The 22,273-nt window shown below is 37.0% G+C and overlaps 1 protein-coding gene across 3 annotated transcripts in view; it reads right to left on the bottom strand.

The window, feature by feature from the left end:
• Nucleotides 1–22,273, bottom strand: part of MBTPS2 (membrane bound transcription factor peptidase, site 2) — a 41,774-nt gene that overhangs the window by 15,176 nt on the left and 4,325 nt on the right. For 2 of the 3 annotated variants that reach the window (XM_054654802.2, XM_077172408.1), the window contains exons 2-9: nt 21,429–21,577; nt 18,932–19,070; nt 15,027–15,130; nt 12,456–12,583; nt 8,573–8,691; nt 7,569–7,749; nt 5,036–5,130; nt 2,599–2,794 (exon numbers count right to left, since the gene is read on the bottom strand). In XM_054654802.2, coding sequence (XP_054510777.1) covers nt 2,599–2,794; nt 5,036–5,130; nt 7,569–7,749; nt 8,573–8,691; nt 12,456–12,583; nt 15,027–15,130; nt 18,932–19,070; nt 21,429–21,577 — 1,111 coding nt within the window. Of the gene's footprint in view, nt 1–2,086; nt 2,468–2,598; nt 2,795–5,035; nt 5,131–7,568; nt 7,750–8,572; nt 8,692–12,455; nt 12,584–15,026; nt 15,131–18,931; nt 19,071–21,428; nt 21,578–22,273 lie in introns of those variants that run through there. The other variant, XM_054654804.2, reaches the window with a different exon arrangement.

The following is a 22,273-nucleotide window of genomic DNA, read 5'->3' on the forward strand; positions in this document are numbered from 1 at the left end:
AATTTGCATGGCAGTACTGACAGGGCTCTCCATTTCAACCTTACATAGCAACAGTGCAACAGAGGAAGGGACTTTAGAGCATAACTGCCCTGCAATAGGAAGAGTTTAAAAGACTTAATACCATGTGTATTGAACTGGCAGTATGAATTTATATTGGATAACATTAGATACTTTTTACAGAAAGAATGCTAATTAAAAGCATTAATATGTCTGTCCCAAACAACATGCACTCCTAATCATCCTTCTGTTTTAGTTTTGGCCAAATCTCCATCCCTGTAAGTTCATTTAGGATTATAATTCTTTAAAATTTTGCTATTTTTGAATACTGGAAACAAGTGGTATCTATCGCCTCTATAACAACAAAAATATTTTTGCTAGGATATTTAAATTTGAGGCAACAGAAAAATTTAATAGAAATAAACTTAAGACTATTTCTTCTAAGTAGCTAATACAGATATAATTTTTAAAAAAATCTATGTCATCTGGAAGTTACCTTCAAATGAAAATATGAAATAATTACTGCTTTTCCATAAATCAGGACTACCATGACATCAATACAAGCCTAATCAGAAAATAATGCCTGCATAATTTTAGAATGTTATTCAAACATTGCTTCAGTGACATTTCTAGAGAAAGTATAGTCATAGTACACACTAGTACTACAACTCCCATATTATGTTGTATGTTAAATATAGCACCACTCTAAAAAGTAATGTTTCCTGCAGGCAGAAAGATCACACTACAGAATAAGGCATTTCATTAAAACATATACCTATTTCAAAGCTCACACAGTACAGGAAGAAATTATTTTCTTTTTTTTTTAACTGTAAAAAACAGTTACCACATTTTGATCAGTCACATTTGGGGAAAAAAGAAATCAAAAACCCACACCAAACCTGTTGGCCCCAGCCATCCCTGCACAGTGCAATGCTAAGCCTGAAATATTTAGAAGTTGTTTCACTGGAATGAAACTCTGCAATGGCACAGCAGACTGCTTGTTACCCAAGCCAGCATCCCATCATTTTGGTCTAGTGTTTTTCAAAAGGGAACATAAGAGCATAGATTACATTTGCAGCAAAGCTGGTAATAAAATTAAACTTCTAGCTTTCAAATTAATACATTAAGTACACAATTCCAAGGGTAAATCACTTTAAAATTCTACTCCTACATGTGTATGCAAACAGCATTTTTACAAATAACTTCTTAACGAAGAACTACCCCTTTAAATGCAATAACATTCTTTTCTGACTTCTGAAAGCCTGGCAGGTTCAATTCTTATGCAGAATTACTACAGTGGGAAACACCAATGAAAACTCCATTGCTCCAATGTATTGAAAAGGGAACAACATCAATTGATCTTCAGTACCAATAGTTTGTATTGTTAAAGACCAAGAAAAGGAATTCTGAATAATTATAAAACTCTATTCTTAAAATATGTTGCTGCATTTGAAATAAATATCATCAGATACAGTAGTGTGTGTTGGTAACACACAAGTGAAAAATTGTGTGTTTTTCTTCCTTTTCCTCTTAAATGGCATAAGGACAGAAGTAACAAATGAAGAGATTATATTTTGGGCTTAAATTAGAGTATATTATAAAAAAAAAAGTTGAAATAAGTAACTACTCACAGAGTAACAAATTACCAGTATGGAAAAATAAAGACTGATAGATTAATTAAAAATATGGTATCCAAGAATGTTATTGGATTTACCCCAGCAGATTTCATCACTGTTTCTAAAACTCTTTTGTACCTAATTCCATTGCTTATTCAGAAAAGTACAATGCCTTCCTAAGGAGATATTCCAAGGTAGTACTTCTAAACTCACCTCAAGAGTTTCAGCTGTCTGTGAGGAACAGATACCTTCCTCACAGGAAGGGACAGTAATTTAACACTTCAAATTTCTTAAAGCCCATCTGCAGCTAATTTTCACCATGCCACTCAAGCTATCAAGTCGGATGTTGATGAATTTGTTCATTCTTTCCATACTCACTTCAGGAGCAAAATAACTTTTTATTTATATAAGATGCTCAAAGGAGAGTCACAGTGAACTTCAAAGAAAGGAACTAAAATTTTATATGTTACTTAATTTAGGGCAGTCAAATGACAAAATAAATCAGGAAAAAACTATGTTGTGATAACACTTGTGGCTCAGTAGTCATGGGAATCTGTCACAGATACTTGGATATTAGGTGTGATTTAAGCAGTCATGCTAATATTCCAGGCAAGGTGTTGGAGCAAGGTGCCCTAGAGATTTTACAATAGCATTTTGAAACATTTATGTGCCAGGAAAATGAATGCACCTGGTTCCTATGACTAACCTGAATAAGATCTGTTCCAGAAATAGCCCTTTCATAGTTTTCTGAAAAAACAACCATCTCATATCACATATGGTTTCTATTACCTTCATAACTCATTGCACTGTGAACATTTTATTTTAGGTCTGAGTAGTCCATGTCTCTCCATTGGCTGTAACAAGAAATGGATTCTGCTTTAAACAAGTTAACTGAGAAGCACTCTTAAGACCTTGTTTAAGCAGGCAGGCAAAGGAAACTATATTAGAGATTGCTTTTGCTAAACTTCCAATAAATGATACCAACCTGTGTACTGAAGATGCAAAGGGTGTCCTACATAGAGCATGTCAATATGGGGTGGATGCTTTACCCTGATGAGCCTTGTTTGGTTCTCCAAAGAAGGAGTCACACAAAAGCTTGGGACAAAGTCCTTATGGCAGTCCATGTTGGTTCGACAAACTTTGCTGGCTTCAATAACTTTTCGTGCTGGCAGACAGGCATACTGCAAAGAGCATTCAAAATCATCATGGAAGGTAAAGGTAAGCTACTTTCCAGCACATCAAATTAAAAGGAACAAAAGATTCCTTTTTAAGCAAAGAAATGCCTCACTGATATAAGCCCCACTGATATAAGCCCACGAAGAGCTAAAATCTGATTTTTCCCCCTAGATTTTTGTTGTGAAATCCTGACAAATCTCTACCTGATGCATATTCAACCTGTAATTCCATATTTTGTAGTGTGGAAGACAGGGTATGTACATATGCCAAAATAAAAGCAAACTTTTTCTAGCAAAGTACACATATGCACAACAAAACATCACAGCATCTAAACATAGGTCAGTGATTTCTAATGGACAGAGCCTGTACCAACATCCTAGTGACTTACCTGTTCAAGATGAAGTTTTAGCAAATAAACCAACAAACCTATCTGGTGTGTGGTAGCTAAGAAATCATTCTCAACTAAGATGAACACAGGACTCAATGCACTGCTGTGCCCCAACCCCTGCCTGTAACACTCTTTCACTCTCTGACAGACCACATCTTTCTTGCTCCCCATGGGCCAAAGACAGTACAGCAGAAGGGAACAGGAAATTAGTTTTCCCCTTCATGTCTCTTGGAAAAATCTCAGTGACACTTTTCCTTTTGTTCTAAAAATAGAAGCAAGGAATCATAATCTACTTTTTGCCTTAGGAGGAAAAGCAAAAGTAATTTCTACCTTCTCAGCCTGATCACTGCACTCCCCATAACACATGAGTGTCAGACCCTCACCATTAACCTTGATACAAATTCCTTCTACTCTAATGAGGGAGAAGACACACTTTCAAAAACTGCTGCATAGCACTGCAAAGACCATTAAAAAAATGTTCAAAAATCAAAGCCACTCTAAAGACACCTGAAAGTCACAAGGTCTCAAGCTTCCTGATGCTTTTATTTCTTCCTTGTTCATAAGTAGCAACTACAAGCTTAAAAATGCCCAGGCTCAATGGGATAGTGATTTATCAAATCTTGCTGACAATGCCATATTTCGAATGAACCACTGGAACGTGTTCAGCTCTTAGTGGTTAAATACCCTGGAGTGGGAAATTTACCACTGCAGAAACTGTAAACACAGCAGATTTGGAAAAAATTTATTTTCATTTCTTCAGGTATTTATCACTAGAGTCAGAACAATAACAAACTGGTATGTGTAGAAAAGTTTACACAGTTGATTCGTGTGTTCTTCTGCTTGTAAAGAACCAACAGAAATATTCCATCACTGTCAGTATGGAAAACATATTTTAAAAAACATTGATGTATTTTCATAGAATCATAGAATGGCTTGGCTTGGAGGGGACCTTAAAGATATCCCATTCCAACCCCAGTCATGGGCAGGGACCTTCCCCTGGACCAGGTTACTCAGAGCTCCATCCAACCTGGCCCTGAACATTTCCAGGGATGGGGCATCCTCAGCTCCTCTGGGCAACCTGTGCCAGTGGCTCAGCACCCTCACAGTAAAGAATTTCTTCCTAATATCTAATCTAAACCTGCCCTCTTTCAGTTTAAAGCCATTCCCCCTTGTCTATCACTATATGCCCCTGTGAAAAATCTCTCCTCAGCTTTGTTGTAGGCACAACATTTTTAGGCACTGGAATGCTGCTAAACCCTTTTATAAGGGAGTAAGGCAAAATCCTACTGAGAAACTTTGTTTCTATGTGACAAGAAAATCAACATAGTGAAAAAAAATTAAAGTATGGGCCCTTATTTTAAGAAACTGGGCAATCTCTAGGACCTTCTCCTGCATGTTTTTATTTAAATTTAGGGAGCAGCACTGCTGGCTTCAGACAAAATAACTGAACAGACAGTCCAGGGCTTTGCTTTCCCTGTAGTGCTGATACTTTTAAAAGGCTGAAACACTAAAATAAGCAATTTCAACTTCTTCTCAAAAGTTGTTTTTTCTCACCAGTATGGTGCATCCAGAATACTGAAAATGACTGAGGTGTCTTTCTGCCTTAAGGAATGAGGTGTCTAAGATTTTTTATGATTCTTCCAGAGACTTCCTGTTTGATTATGGGAAAAATTGTAACTAGCATTTTGTAGTTTTTTGAGCTGTAATTGGGAAAATTGTATACATGCACACCTTTATTACAAACTGTAGATATTCTTAAACACTTGAGTATGCTGTATAGATGTGGGCAAATATTATTAAGTTAATATAAAAAAAAAATTAGATTTACCAAAGAGAATCAGCATTTTAAGTAACTTACCAGCTGGCTGTCCAACTTATTGCTGTATGAAAAGCAAATGTCTGTGAGGCTGTTGTTACTACAACATTCTACTGTGCCATCAAGTCTTCTGTAAACTAAAGAACAGAGGCATAGAGCAAATAATCAATATTATTTGCTGAAAAAATTAGTCTCTGAATGAAGTAAAACTATTATTCCTATTATTAATTGTCCTGCAGCCTTCAAGAATTACACTAATTCACAGTCTAGCTGAGGCTCAATCACAACTACAAATAAAGCTTCACCACCACATGTGAATGTCCCATGATTTCAGTCACGTGCCATACTGATTTTTTCACCTTTATAAATCTCCTTGAGATACTGGAGATCTACCACTGCATTATTTTGAGTATTACAAGTTGCCAAACACTTCTATATCCATTGCCCCTAACTTGCACCAATATTTGGCTTAGAAATTTGTTAGCTACTACTGTACTGATTTCACTGGCTGGCTATGGAAATGGCCAGGACTCAAAACATACTTTTTACATCACGAAAGCCTTCCAAGCCTTGAAGGCTGCAACAGTGAACAAATGATGTTTTAAACCTTGATTTAACTAGTCTGGTAAAAACCTTTGTATATATGCTCTTGAAATGAATTAGCCTAACTTGCTGTCCAACTTAAAAACACACACAGATGCAGAAGAATGGTCAGGGTAAGGATCTGTATCACAGCAAGTGCAGTCCCTTCCCAGGCAGATCGAGCCTGTGATACTGGCTGCTGATTTATCACTGCACAACCTGCAATCCACTGACATGGAGCTTTTTGCCTGGGGCTTACAGGTGCAAGCACTGTACCGTACAAACCTTTTTTCAAGTACCCTGAGGCTAAGAAACCACATATATTTTTGAATAGCAAATGACCATGAAATTAGTATTCTTATAAACTACATTGAAACCACGTTTTTTTTAATTTCAAAAAGTTCCTTAGGGCATTGTTTTCTCTCTAGCTTCAATACTCAGATAGTTCACTCTCCATTTGTTTTATAGTCAACTCGATGGAGTCCATTTGCTATATACATTTTTATCAATACTCTGTATTTATGTCAAGTTGTGAACTGTCAAGTTTTTGATAAATGACAGCTGCTCAAGACCAAACAGAGTTCATTTAATTTCAGAGGAATAGTTCTCACTGCTGGAGGCTTATGACTCTGAAAATGCAGACAGACTGGTCTGATTAGAAGGCAGAATGGGGACAATGGGCTGCTAACACAATACAGCAACCAGGCTTGGAAGCAATATTGAATCTCCAGCACTAAGCCTCTAGTGTTCCAATCTAAATAGGACCAGTTCATCTGCAAAATATGCAGTTTTATTACCCATGACTCCAAAACTGCACTTCAGAGAACAGCACAATCTGAGGATATATATACCTACAACATCTGAAAATTGGTTCTTGCCATCCCTGCCCAGCTGAAAGTGTGGGCCAAAGTTGCACTCCTCTTCAGAGGCATAATCCAAAGTGTCAGAGACCTCTAAAAGCAGGTTCTTACCCATACTCCACTAGTTTCCAGTTTAAATATTTATCTCAGTATCAGCTATATGATCACTTTCTTTGTATAATTAAAAAAAAACACCCAACTTTTTCAGTGTCACAGAAATTCTGTAGTGCATCAAGACTACAAGACCATGGACAGTCGAGTTGCCTGACCTCCTGTTTATTTCCAGGATGATGGAAAAATGCAGTGACAATTTTAAAGCTCTGACTAACATCCCACAGGCTTTGCTCAGCAGCAGCCCCTTACCTCTGGAATTCAGTTTCCATGAGTGCTTGCATGAAAGAAACTTTAGAGGGCTTCAGGGCATGTCACAAGATGCTCAGCTAATTTAACTTGACTGCTCTTTTTTGTTGTACTGAATTTTTGTTTATTGTTCTAGTTCAGTTCTTTTTTTCTTTTTTTTCAGTTTCTTGGGAATAAGCCTTAGAGTAACAAGCACTCTAAAGTATAAAAGGAAACAGAAGGAAGTAGACTGACTTCCAGAAGCAGTATGGGCAATCCAGACAAAACTGAGTTTCTGGGCAATGACACAAAACCCTATAGGGAGACACATCTGAAGAAATGGCCATAATAAAGAACATCATAGGGTTAAATCATATAATTTGCAATGTCATGCTGATCAAAGCTGTGAGGTAACGTGAAATTTACATCTGCAAAAGATCACTGAGTTGATCCATTTTACAGAACTTAAAATAGAGGAGATAATTGTACTACTGCTAAGAACCAAGTTCTGTAATATCCTGAAGAAGCAAATATTATTATTCAGATCATACAGGATATTTGTACAAGATGACTGAAAGAGAAGAGAAATTGCTATGTGTAGCCCTCTCTCACTTTCAGATTTCACAAAATAGCATGGCACATTGGTAATTGCTTAAGACAGGACAGCAGATTTGACTTACAAGAAATCTGACCCCAACAACAAATTCCAAATCCAAAAATCTTTAACACATGATTAAATTAAAATATTAATTAATTAACATACAAAACAATGAGGAGAGCACCTTAAGTCATACCTCTAGCTGGAAAGCTTAATTGCTGTAGGGTGGCTGCACTTACACAGTAGCCGACCTGTGACTTCTCTGAAATGTCTCCCAGACAGGAATTCCAGTCTTCCACATTATAGACTGGGCAGTCTTGTAGGTTAGTGACAAGGTCTCCCACAAAAAGACCTCTTGGTCCATTGGCAGGAGAATCCTGAGAACAGTGAAGTCAGTCATTTTACAATAGGAGGATAAACAAGGATTAGTTTACAGTTCACTGAATACTATGAAATCTTTAGGTTAAGACACTAAAAAAGGGGAGGGGAAGGAAAGGGAAGTCTTTAGGCGTCCTGGACACATCTTAAAATTTGAGTAATTATTTTCATGTAGGTCAAAATGGTAAGAAAACTCACAACATATTAAGTTCAAGTAACTTAATACCCTAAACTTTTCAAGAAAGCAGGTGTACCTATATTTTCAAAGGTAATAAAGCATTATAAATGTCACTTTCTCCTGAGTTTTATCAATTGACTTTTAGGTCCAAGAAAGATTGAATCCTTTCAGCTCTGCTGTTCAACTGTGCTGTATTTGATTAAATCAGAAAAAAATCATTCCTTTCCAGAATCCCAGAAATCTATCTCTACTTTGCTTCCAGCTGACCAAACAAGGAAATCAGCTCAAAATAATCTTTAACATTGAAAAAAGATAGCAGTAACTGAATGATAACACAATTTCCAGTAGATTTGCTTTGTGCCAACACAGAAAAACAGTTAAAACCAGAAATAAACCCGCAAACTCATCTCAAATGTCTCAGCAGTTTTATAGTATGCTAATTAGTCTATTATTATTCACACCATGTTCCTTTATTTACTAATACTAAGATACATGAGACTGAAAGGAAAACTTTAAGCAAGAAGTTCACTATATTAGATTCTGCAAAGAGCTGCACTGACCAATACTGATTGTGATAATCAGAGATACAGGTACATTTCAGATCACAAAGCATACAATATGGGAACAGCAAATATCCTTCTTACCTCTGCTACCTCAGTGACAAGTGCCCCAACACCCGTGTAATAGAAAGGGAAAAGAATGGCTGGCAGCAGAAACAACACCATGAAACTGGCAACACCAAGAACAAAATTATGCCATACCCCTAAAAAGAAGGCAAAAAAAGTTTCTAAATAAACACTAATAACAAAAAGCTGGTTTCTAAATGATCCTACAGCTGCCTTATAATTAACTGTCCAGAAATTATTACCTCAAGAATAAATGAAAAGTTAATTTGTGAACATAGGCATAAAAGAAGAGTACATAGATTACAAACTTTAGCTTCTATAAATGCCCCTTTGTAAGGGAGTTTTAGAGAAAACTCTTAAGCCCCTGAGAATTATACTATCAAAAAAGACAGGAGAGCAGTAAGTCCATTTCTAAGGTGTCATTCCACCAGATTAAGATTTCATGTGCCACTACTTTTTTAAGTATGAGAGGGTACTGTACCCAGAAGAGAAACTGGGCTTCTGAATCAATTATTAAAATACAGTTTCTATCTACAGAGTTGTCTTAAATCATAAATATTAAAAAGACAGTGGAACGAAATACATTACGTGTTACTTTCTACCACAATAAACTGTTGAAATTAAGGATTTCAATAAATAGGCTTATTTTTGAATAAATACTGTTTGTCCTAGAGAGCAAGATGTCTGAAATTTACTTGCAATTCAGTATTTATGATGGTAACCTACATTATTTCAATTAAAATTATTACATGCATATGTGCCAAATGAATTTAGGAAATTATTTGAAAAAAATAGCTTCTTCTACAAGAAAATATGGACCTAAAATCCCATCAAGAAACCAAATAGCAGCACTTCCTGACACGTTGTTTTGGGGAACATATTTGCAATTGCCATCTTTATAGTATGTGGTTCTCCATAAGAAGCAATAAGCCACTATTATAAGACACAGCTGGTGTTCATCATCAAAGCTTTGTGGCTTTCCACATTCAGCACTACACAAATTTTCTCATTAGTTTGTGTTCTCGGACAAACAGTTTTGTATGAACAATGCAGGAAAGCTTTTCAGTGTTGAAGAGTCTTTATTTCCTTCTTCCCTCATCCTCTTGTGAGGAGTTTGATTCAATTCTGTACTCACAGTGCAGTTACAGCACAGAAATTCAATTCAATATATTCACAAATGTATTAAACCTATCTTTCCTGCAGTGTATATTACACAGAAATCATAGCATATGGCAGACTTATGTTCCCTGTCTATCTCCACATCTCACCTCACCTTCTTTCACACTTACATTGCTGCAGAAATGAGAAACATTTTTGGAGTCCTTGAACTAAGGTGCCATTTCCACTGGTACATGCTTCTTAATTTTTTCTATCGTTTTAATTGTATCTCATGGAAAGGCACTCAGATAGAGGAAATATTTTTGTAATCCATTCTCCTTATCTCACATACACACATTTATTTGCAACAAATCCAGAAGTAGTGAGCAAATATTTTAACTTTATTGTTTTAACCTTTTTATCTTAAAAATATTTTTTCAGCTTAACAGCTTGACAAAAGACAAAAAATGTAAAATGGAAACAAAATTCTTTTCAACAGTGTGGTACCTACAAAGAGTAAACTGAAAATATCCCAACCCTTAAAATAATAATAAGAGGTGATGGAACTGCTAGAGAGTGACAAGGAATATTTTCAAACAGTTAGGAAAAAAGGGCCTTGCTACCAAAATTGACACCATTTGCTGTGTGCAATACAGAAAGGTTTATAAACTCATCCCAGGTGATCCACAGAAAAATAAACATGCTCTAAATCAGAATACCTGAAGAGGCACACTGCTCAGTCTACCTTCAACTTCATCTTGCTAAAACAGCCTCATCCTTGGACACCTAATTCCTTACATCTGAGAAAAGACACTTTACACAACCCTAAAACACCTTAAAATAATTTATTAACTATTATTTAATTAAAAAAAGAAAACCAAAAACATTTAAGTCCTGTTAAAGACAAGATGAAATGTATTAAAAATTATCTCAGAAACTAATACAAATATTTGAACTAATTACAAGAAGGTGCTGCGCAGAATCCCTTTTCATCTATCTAGTAGGCATGGAATTATGCTATAAATATCACAAGTCTTACAAGAACACTCATTTCCTATTCTTGAACATATGATGCCATCTGCTGTACAAAAAATATATCTTTAATCTCCAGACTATAGCTGGACTACAAAAAGAATATTTGGTATTGGCCTCTAGTCTAGCTCTGTTACTTAGCTGCTATACAAAAATATCAGCATATCTCCCTAAATTCAAATTTCTGAACACCAGGAATAGGTTCATTCAACTGTTCTGACAAATAAAAGAAATTGGTTGTTTACTGAATATTGTGTTTTATCATTATCAAACATCCTAGTTCTGAAGCATATCTACCATGGACTGTGAAAAAATGCATTTTTTTCTTATACCTAACTGAAAGCAAGCCATTCATGCTGACCAGTCTTGCAACATATTTGCTCCTGCCTTGTATTCCCCTATTTCAAGTTTCCTGAGAAACATGAGAAATTATTACAGGTGTTTACTTGTCATCAAAACATGCAAACAATTATTTTCTATTACAGCTTAGAATTCTATTTTTCTAGCTAATGTTTCAGGAATCCATGTAGGCAAACCATTTTGAAATTCAGTATGCCTTTTTTTTCAGTTCTGTTCCCAGTAGATGGAAATGGAAACAGATTAATTTGAGAAACAGGGCTTCCTAAAAGTTAGCCTATTGTACATGAATGATTTTTGTTCATTCAGGTATTTGGAATACAGATATATTTACTAACCCAATATTTGTAATTATTTACTTGATTCATGAAAGCCTGAAAACATGCATGCTAAAGGCTTCTGTATGTCCACCCTCTATATGATGTTTTAGATACAATATCAAGAAACAACGTTAATAACTAAACATTACAACAGGCTGGCTGTTAGCCTGCAACAGAAAAAACAGCAGTATCAAGAACTGAACCGAGATGGTAACTTTTCTATCTCTATTTCAGTTCTTTGGGAGCCACCTTGTCTCTAGAAATAATCACACAAGTGGTTCAGGCAGAATGACACAGTCTCAGTTTGACTTTTCACAGCAATGAGGCTCTACTTCCCAGTAGCCAAAGACTTCAGAAAACATCAATTCAAAAACATCTGGAGGTTATCTGGAGCCATAAGCTACGACCCTCTTTGGATGTTTGTGTTTTAACCTTTATTTCCTCCTGATTACAACATCAAAACACAGTGACCTGTACACAACTCACAGGTCAGTGAAAATTACAATACCTTTGAAAAATAGATTGTTCCTACTGCAGAAAACTGTAGTGAATTGTTCAAGGATGTTGACCTGTGTTGACAGGAAGTCATTTTTCTCATAGCACCATTCTGGCTCAGTATTTCCCAGCTTGTGTGCTCCAAAGTTTTGCTACTTAGGCCATACAATGTGCAGAAACATCCCAAACAAGAAACAAACAAAAAAGACAGAGGAAATTCTGCACCTAGTGCAAGAGCTCTTTCTAATGAGAGGAACATCAGAAACCACAGTTTTCCCCTAACCACACAACTGGAATTTCTTATGCACAACTATTCTGAATTGCATCTAGAATATAATTAAGTTCTTCAAGATGGGAATTTTGCACTCATTTAAGATCCTAGAAACTGACATCTCTAGCCCAGAAAGTAGCTCAATAAGGACAATGATCAAATGATTCTCTGAGATGCCAACACAGGTCCAGAACAGAAGGATCACTGTTAGGTAGAGAGAAGCTTTGGTACTTATTCATTCTAGACCTTAAATACTCAATCAAAGATTCACAATGAGGCCTTGGAATGGTGCTAAGCAAAGATTTAATAAAAAACCACAAACTATTACCTGCACAAAATATCCTTAACTGCTGAACAGGAGATATCAACTGCAAGTGAGTTGTGAAGAGGTCAACAAATGCTCCAGGATAGACAATGAAGATAAAAATTCCAAATCCATTAAATCGTACTTGTTCTCTTAAAAAGAAGAAAAGAAAAGTGAAGTGGTGTAACTGCAAACAAACAAATAGAAAACGGAGATTCTACAAAGCACACAGTTTTTGACATCAAGAATGACAAAATTTTAATTATAAAACTAATGTATTTTTTATACTATCAGTAATTCAAAGATAATTAAACTAAAGGGTCTTTTCTGCAGTAGTTGCCATTTCTAAGCAGTATACATTTTTAAGTTTGTTAAAAACATAAAGGGCAAATTCAACTTCTTTTCTGTCTCCTGTTAACAGTAACACATAAAATACTTCCTAAAAACCTGCCTAACTTCCATGTTAACATATATTTCAACATTTGGGGTAATTGTTCTGTTAAGTAAAAAATGGCAGCCCATAGGAAACAGTTTCAAACCTATCTACGGAAAAATATTTGCAAGAATCAATTGCTTTACTTTTAAAGACATACTTCCACAGTTCTGGAATTTTTAATTTTGTTTCTCCTAAACGGACCTTAGAGTACATCGTAAACCAACAAAATGAGTGAAATGTCATCTGAAAAAATGAAAACAAGTCAAGAGGTTAAAAGGACAAATGCTAATGCCCTTCCAAACCTTAACACTCCACGATTCCATTTAAATATATTAGTAGCTTACACTATTATATAGATAATATTTTTCCCAAGGGTTTTGCAATTACTTTTAAATGGAATTTTTGGAACAAACACATTAAGGTTTTTTGAAGTTAGAAATTGTACAAGAGACTTAAGAGAGGCATGGCAAAATCATGTTCCAAGACAAACCAGGCACAGATCAGCTAATCCCATATCTTTACTTAGACAATATACTGGGTCTAATCTTTTCCTTATTTTCATTTATCTATCTAATGTCTATATACACAAAAAGAAGACAATTATACAAAACTATTCAGAACTAAGTCTCAGACTAATACTGTGGAGTTAACTCATGCCATGCTACCAATTAATAATAGGCAGTTTAATGCTTGTTCAGAATTTCATGACTTGGGTAGAAGACACACAAGAAGGAAGAAAAAGACTTGTCTGGTACGAGCCTTGACTAAGCTAAGGCTCAAATATTTAAGCTCTTATAGTTCACAGCTAATGTCTTCTAGAACTGAAAAAAGTTCTAGAAAGCATTACATGAACTAAAAGGTGCTACACTGGCAAAAGTGTATTAGATTTCAGGAAGGCTAAGTGACTTGCCAGAATAGTAAAATTTGCCCACAGCGCAGCTTTTTAGTGAAGTTGAAACCCTGAGAATTTACAATAACAGCACTATAGACCCAACCTGTGCCAGAAGGAAAATGAAAAAGTCAAGCAGAAAACAGCAGTAGCAACATTGATTGCCAATGTACATTGGACCAACTAATTTCTCCTCTGGAAATAGCTGGAAAAAAATTTTTTGATGAAAATATAACACAAAATTGAATATTCAAAGCCTTTGCTTTAGACCTTGAATAAAGATATCACACGATTAAGATACAAGAATTATTCTTCCTTTCTGCTTGAAAAGATTCTGTGGTAACTCCTAGCTTCTCTGCAGTCTGCCAGCAACATGCACTAGAAAGAAAATTTTGTTGCTTCTTGCTGTGATGGGATAAGCAAAAGGTTCAACCTCCACAGAAAATTCCCTTTGAATATTTGAGGGAAGAAAGCTGACAGACAAGCAGAGCGTATGAAACAGAGGTTCTCAAACCACCCCTTTGAGTGAGAACCTTTGGGGTTATAAAAAAGGTAATATATGGATTAAAATGCAGTCATGACTCCCTACACTCAGGAAAATCAGAGAAACAACTTAGGGCTTTATGCTCAAAGAAGAGATAATGCTGCTGCCCAGGAGAAATGTGGAGGACACCTGATCATCAGCCCAGTAATCACTGCTTAACCTTCTTATGCTAAAGTGGCATTTAACAGTAATAACTAACCAGTCAAATAATTTTTGTGAAGTAATCATCATAGTTAAGGACATTAAAAATATAATTTTTGATCAAAGCTAATGAATCATTGAGGTTAACAGGGAAAAATCACATTTACATTTGACCAAGTTATTGCTTCAACCTGTTCATATCATATTTCATGAGCTATGTTTAAACAAATCAATTAAAAATCTATTTTAAAGTATCACTGTGCAATAGCACGAGTTCAAGTGCCACAAGCACAGAAATTAAATTGCTGTGTAAAAAACAGGGCCACTTTAAAAAAAACTGTTTTAAACCTGATGCTATATTTGCACAGCAGCAGTCCCATCTCATGATCTGTATAACAGACACTGTATTAAAACTCTATCCCTAATTTGTACACCCGAACTTCAAATCTAAGGAAGCTCTGAATTACAGACTAAACAGACTCTCTAGATAAAACAAAGCAGAGCTAACAACATTCACGGCTAGGTAACTGCTCTGCAATATTTGGCTTTGTTGTCAGAGTAGCAGAAAAGCAAAACAGAAATTACCGAATAGCTGCCACCCCATGGCCGACTTCATGTATCACACCGCTGATGAGGATTGCAGAGAAGAAATAGGTCAGCTGGCTGATGGGCAAATTGACACCAGGCACCTGTTGATGTGGGCATGACAACAAAACAAAACACAGGAGGAAAACAAGAGGTACAAAACCAAATTCATTCTGCTCCTAAATTTGCTGCTCTCACTCACTTCTTCACATCCATGGCAGACCAGGGGCTGTCCTCAATACAGAATGATCAGTTTGCACCTCTTTTACCAACTTATTCAGTGTATTTTAAAGTATATTAAATATATATTATTTTGTAGAACATTAAAAAGCTCTCCAGGCACAAAAGCCCTCTCCCTGCCCTATATATTCCCCACAGCTCTGACCAAACAAATCCTACTCTATATTAAGCTCGAGAAGTTTATAAAAATGTACAGAGACTTCCATTCAAATGAAACAGGCTTGGCACTGTGTGCATTAGTTTACAATTTACTGCCACCACTCACATAGCTATAGAAAAGATCCACCTTTCAAAAGGAAATAATAAAAATTGTAAGGCACTCCAAAAAGTATGAACATGAAAAATCCAAAAATGAGTTGACAACTGAACAGTCAGTCTCTTCCTTTTCTCTTCCTACAAAAATCACAAAATTATTTCAGTTTACAGCATCAAAAAAAAAAAAAAAGTAATTTTCATCTATTCTTCAGGTTTTGGTAGTCTACATGGCAATTTAACCTTAAAAAAAGCCCACCTTGAAATGAGTATACTATTTTAATTTACCTAAGACATAATATGCAGGCCCCTCATATTCTTCCCATTGCTGTGGATTCCCACCACTCCCAGGTCCTTCACTGTGCTTGCCATGAGATACCAGTTGTTTCCAGACAAGCTTCAAAGTGGTCACTAGTCAAAGCATGAGGAACCATCCCCTCCTTCCTCCTGATGGATCTTCATCCTGCTCAGTTCCATCACCCTCAGCTGCTGGGCTGCAGTGGGATTGCTCTGGGACATTTCTCCTGTCAGATCTACAGCTTTTTCTACTTAAGACAGGCTGCACTCCAGTATGCTCACTAACAACTGATGTGAACACAACATGAATTGCAATCCAGCCTCACAAAAGAGATGCTGTGGGCAAAAACTTCTGGCCTGTCTACAGAACTCTGTAAAACCCAGCATCACGGAAAACAAAATGCTGCACATCCAACTAGGTAGGTTGGATTCTACCTTTGTTCAGTCCTGCACTTGCTTCACTTATATGCATTTACCTACTCGTGTAGCAGAATTCTACAAGAGTTGGTTGAGACAATCTAGCTGAATTAAATCCTTCAAAAGGATTCATTAATGTTAATCACCTCACAAATTCTGTTCAGTGTGATGGTGACCAAGGAATTTACCTTAACTGGCTCAGCTGTGGTACTCACAGTATGAAAGACAGCCACACTTCATTTCTGAAACATCATTGCTTGCATTACAGCATCAGCTGGTGGCACTAATGCATCACTTCAGCGGTGTTGCCTTTGCAGTGGGAGGACAGATGGCAGCAGCAAGAGCTGCCATCTCAATTCCACCATGACTACAGCCTGCTAGAACACAGCACCAGATGCTTTCAGACTTTACGTCAAAGGAGCTATTTTAAGATTCACCTAAAACAGAAGTTACCTCTCATGAAGGGCTCTGCAATCAATAGCAGTATTTTGTTAAAAAGCATGCTGTCTTGTATTTTATGACCTTCTTGAAATGCTTTTAGTATAAGAAGATCTTTTGCTAGTAACTAATCTGCCTCTTTCCTACTTTTGTCAGTAGGTAACCAACACAGGAGGGGGCAGCTGAAGAGAAACAGCCCAGTTATCTATAGACAGGTATTTTAAATCAAGTACAAGACTGAACAAAACAGGAAATGTAAAAAAATCTTAATAAAATATAAGTAGAACTGTTTCTCCCTCTCTCCACACCCAGAGGGTAAAGGCTAAACAGCTTTAAGCCACAGGGTAAAATTAAGTTTACAAAGAAAAAGTGGGATTTTGTTGGGTTTTTTAAAACTAATTTGCTCTCTTCCAGGCAGCAAAATCCAAGTAAACGATTTTAATGGGAAGGTCCTCCTAAGTCATTCTTCACCTCTTTGCAACCACATAAAGCTCATTTTGGTGTCAATTTACACTAGCACATTCTCCTTAAAAAGAATACTGAAACTTGCTAAAGGCAGAATTATACAACCATGACCATCCAAAAATGAAAGAATGAGGTACGAAAGGAAGAGAAGAACTCAACTTAGGAGAAGTAACCTTATCCCCACATATGACATTACTTTATCCCTATCTATTAAACTGTTTTCAGAGCCAGTCAATCCTTGGTATGAATGCAATGATATTGCCAGGATGCAGTCACTGAGGAAACAAGTCCACATTGAAATTGTGAACATTATCCTACATTTCTACTTTCACTGTTCCAGTTCACACCAGATCAATTCCAAAGGCTCATCTTTACTTTGTTTGTGTCTGTGTTATTTTCTCCAAAGAGCAATATATTGTTAATGATCACTTTACTCTGGTGTCACAAAGGTGGACAGATCCATACAATGACCTCAGAAAATGAAGATGTAAAGGAACTCCAGAAATGTTAGGACAGATCCTGTTGGAATGTAAATTACAAAATTTTCTGTCTCATGTTCAGCTCATGCCCTCCCAGATGCACAGACTGCCCACTCCTGTCTGCCCCTGAAGGTAATTCAGGAGCAGGCTCTGGACAGGGGACAGCAGTGGCAGGGACAGTGGTTCCCCCTCAGGTCTCACTGCCTGCTTTTTCCAGCACACTGAACTCTGTATATTCACTCTGCCTGTGGGAAACAGACCCAGCATCCAAGGGCACTGTGTTTATGGCACAGGCTAAATCAGGCTTCATGCACTCATGCCAGCCTAGCTGCATGCAGTCAGTTTAGTGCTTACAGGAAGGTCTATTGTGTCTGCACACAATTCTCAACATGTGTCACTTGAAGAGCTGAGTACTTCAATAGAGTAACATGGCTGGACACCTCTGCTCTAAGCCATGTAGCAGAAGGCAGAGCAACCCCATAACACTTTCTGAATTTCTAGAAAATGACCATACATTTTGGCCACATTGCACTCCTGGTATAAAAAAGGTGACTAGGAATCCTTCCAGGTTAAAGCTGTTGCAAGGCAATGTCAGTTCTTCCATTACTACCTTGTGAAGAGATTAAAAAGACAGTATTTGTAATCTCCCCTAGCCTGTGAAATACATTCCATTCTAAAACCATACAATATATTGTCCAGCACCACAAATGCATAGAACAATTAAATATATCATTGGACTTTGATACTGCCAGAAACAGCCCTTGAAATGTCACATAGTAAATTAAGTCATAAGTCCTTGAAGAATCAAAAAATACCTCCTTGCTAACAATTTTTTGCTTCTACTATCACACCAAGTTTTTTGCCCTTCTTTCCTTTTCCACTGCTGTTTTCTATTGTATTAAAAGAAACAGAACTTGTCTCCTCTTGTCAATTATGTATGAGCTCTGCAAACTGTAAGGCCACCAGAGCCTACTGCACAGCTTACAGGAAACGAGTTCTTAACTCAGTTTTATATGCTTAGTACTATAATTTTATTCTTAGTACTATAATTTAGGGCTTTTCAAAATGATTATCCAATTCCCACTCCTGAGGTTTTTTAACATAAACTCTTCCACATGTTGGCCTTCATTTTCCCTTTTTCTATACCCACTCTCCCATTTTTAAGGCTGGTAAAAAACCAGCACATTTTCATGCAGATGAACATCAGGAGTTGGGTTATTCTTGCATAGGAATATTTTAGCATCCCATACCCCATTAAGAAGCTGCTTTAGATCTGTACACAGTTCTCAAACAAAGACCTGAGGAGGGAACACTCACCACAACTTGCAGCATTCGATCATTCTGGGCTTTTGGAGCCTCGGTGAGCATCTGGGTCAGTGTTTGCAGCAGGGTCTTTCCAAGCAGAATAACAGAGCCAAACATGGCAACTATTCCAAACACCATTCCTACACTGAACCTACACAGAGAAGCAAAGAGTTCAGCAGTGCACAGCCAAGAGAAAAAGGGTGTCATCTCTGGCTGTGTAAATCTCTGCTTTACAGCACAAGTTACTGCACAAAACACAGGGCAAAACTTACCTGATGCTACCACAATTCATCAACAATCCAGTACGAAAATGCTAAAGGAAACTAACAACGATAATATACACTAATAACACTTATAACTTATATTCTCCTTGTTTAATAAATGTTTTACATCCAAATTATATCCTGATCAATTTTCAAATACTTTTATTCAGTTACCCAATACAGGCAACTTGCCTGCAGCTATGAATATATAAGTTTGTAAGAATATAGAAACTTAACTAACAATGCATAATTGGCCATGTTGCACAACAGCATCACATATTTAGAGACCTGGATCAAATTATGGGGCAGCTTATGTACTTATTTATATATAAGCTTCTGCAGTATATTTTGCATCATTCTAACAAACAATAAAACAGGCTAAAGAACAATAAATGAGACTGAACCTTTTTTAAAGAACAATGAGACTGAACCTTTATTAAAGAGCAACTAAAAAGTACAACCGCAAGACCACATTAACATCAGTTTCTTAAGCTACATTGTTCTTCTCACCAATTTTTCATTAAAATCAATGTTGAAAATAATTTCAATTCATGTCACTCGACCTAGTGACAAATTTTTATTCAGCATTAATATTATTATTCTTATTTTACACTGTCCTATAGCTGAAGGATGTGATAACTCTTTTTTCTAACAAAAAACCACTTCCATGATGCAAATCCAGCACATACACCTCACTACCAATCCTTCCTCCTCTCATAACAGCTCAACTGTTCTCTTATCAGCCTTAATGAAGCTCACTGGGAATTAGTAGACTTATTTTAAGCAACATGTACTTGTAATGTTAATTAAAGAGACTAGTGGAAACATTATACTGTAATAAATTATACACATTAAAAATTGTAATTGATATAGAGCTATTTCAGACTGATTATTACAAAATCATTACATACTAGAGAAACCAATCTGAAGCAGACCTCTCTTCTATTACTATCTCACTGAGGGTAGCAATACAGGAAATGAAAAGAAATTCAAACCTTACTTATTTTATATTTTCAGAGCAGATACAAAGTAATGCTAGGAACTGCAACTGAAAATAGTTTTCTGAACCAATCCAAGAGCACCCATATTAGACCACCCTACTTATCTACCCATTCCCAGCACTCTGCAACCTTTGCATGGAAAGGTGTAGGCAGCTAAAAGACAGAACGTAAGTAAGGTGCTCCTGAGCAGGTATCATTGCAGAATGTCTGAGCAATGATTAACTACAGGTACAGAGCTGGCTCTGAATACTTTGTAAACTGTAGTGATTGGGAGAGCTAAGTCTACAGCATTGGGAATGATCTAGGATCTGAGCAGCTGCTTTCAGACCTACTTCTGTAGTGCAGTATTGCATGTAATAGCTGTACTCTTCAGAACTATGCATACTTCAAACCACACATAAAAATAGTTTAAGTGTTGTGGTGTGTTTTATGCTTGATCAGTTTTCCCCCCATTGCTCTCTCAGAAGGTCCTGCCCTGTTACCAGTTTGTGTCAATCCCCAAACCCCTCCCCAGTTGTCTTGGTTATCTTTCTTGTTCCCCACCCCTGGCAGCCTGCCTGTCACTCGACACCCCTGCCTCTTTTTCTAGAGAGTTCGGGCCAGGGTGTCGAGTGATTGGGTTAGGGGCCAGGGTCCCTCCCGCAACTGTGTTTGATGGGTTCTCCGATCATGCCAATCCTTAATGTATCCCTCTCTGATTTGCTATCTTTCACCCCTCCCACCCTCTGTAAAACCGAGGCTTTCCCTGCCTCGGGGCCCTCAGCTCCTTCTACCTGAACCTGCACGTTTCCCTACCAATAAAACCACCCTCCCTGAAGAAACTGAGGGTCGCCTCTTCATTTCATCCTGCGACTTCAGAGCTCTCTACTGCAGCCACACGTCCGCAAGGCTTGACATCGCCTTGGGCACAAGGCCCTGACTTCGGGTTGGGGAAGTGCCTTACTGGCTGGAGGTTGGCTGGACACTTATCTAGCCTGGGCGTTTCACTTTCCACTGGCCACTGCTCCATTTAAGGATTTCTAGTTTTATAGAATCTCAATATGCAACCTGTATTACATTTATGTGTATTTTAGCAGAGGATAAATACTTATACTGGCACAGTACAATTAGAGCAACCACTCCAATTGGTTTAATCATTAGCCTATTAAAATATCCATGTCCACCCACTGCCCTTCTAATGCTGAAAGGCACCAACATGGTTCAATTGTTGACTCTGACAGAAGAAAAAGGAGGCTGAATTGGTACCATAAGTAGAGAAATTTGGGTTTCCATCTCCCCCAGTTGTAGAACTGGCGGTTGAAGAGCGCGGTTTGCCAGCGCAGGTGGAAGGGAGAGACGCTCAGGCCGTACGTCAGCAGCCAGTCCTCGTAGGACGCCTTCAGAGAGTTGGAGGACTGCAAAACAACAGAAAACCAGTTTGACCAGAACATTCTAGGAAGATTTTGTAACGTGACCAAGCAGTAAATGTGATCTGTTTATATAAAAGCAGATACGCAATTTCAAGTAGATGTCCTACATCTTATTTACATTTTGACATATAGGTAGGTGTGACATATAATGTGAAACAGTTATGTCACATGTAATATCATAAAAGTTATGTCACTGTTTTGATGTTATTTCCAACAACTGTAGGTTTGTGAGAGAGGCTGGCTGGGTATCCAAAGTTATCTGACAAACAAGGTCTTGCATCATCACCTTTCCTAGTCTTAAATCCCTTTCAGTAGTTCTACTTTCTGGTTAGAAGGATAGAGACTGTTGATGGTATTCTTTTGACAACCAATTATATTCCAATAAACATTTTAGAAACTACAATAATGAAAAATGCTTCTTTTGTCTCCAGCTGAAAAAAACTTTCTAAAACAGATGAGATATGGCTTGGTATTGCAGATACCTGCTAGTAAGGATAAAAGTAAGGTCTGTTTTTCAAAGTCAAATACTAAAGAGGGTCTGGAATATCTGATCAGGCTAACAAAAAACCACAAGGAATTTTAAATTATCAACCTATATTGCAATAGCAGTTTCACTATGGTAACTTCCCACCATTTCAAGATACTTCTAATAGTTCCAAAGATTTCTCTTGATGAGAGATG

This window comes from Agelaius phoeniceus, chromosome 2 (genome assembly GCF_051311805.1).
Source record: "Agelaius phoeniceus isolate bAgePho1 chromosome 2, bAgePho1.hap1, whole genome shotgun sequence".
NCBI lineage: Eukaryota > Metazoa > Chordata > Aves > Passeriformes > Icteridae > Agelaius > Agelaius phoeniceus.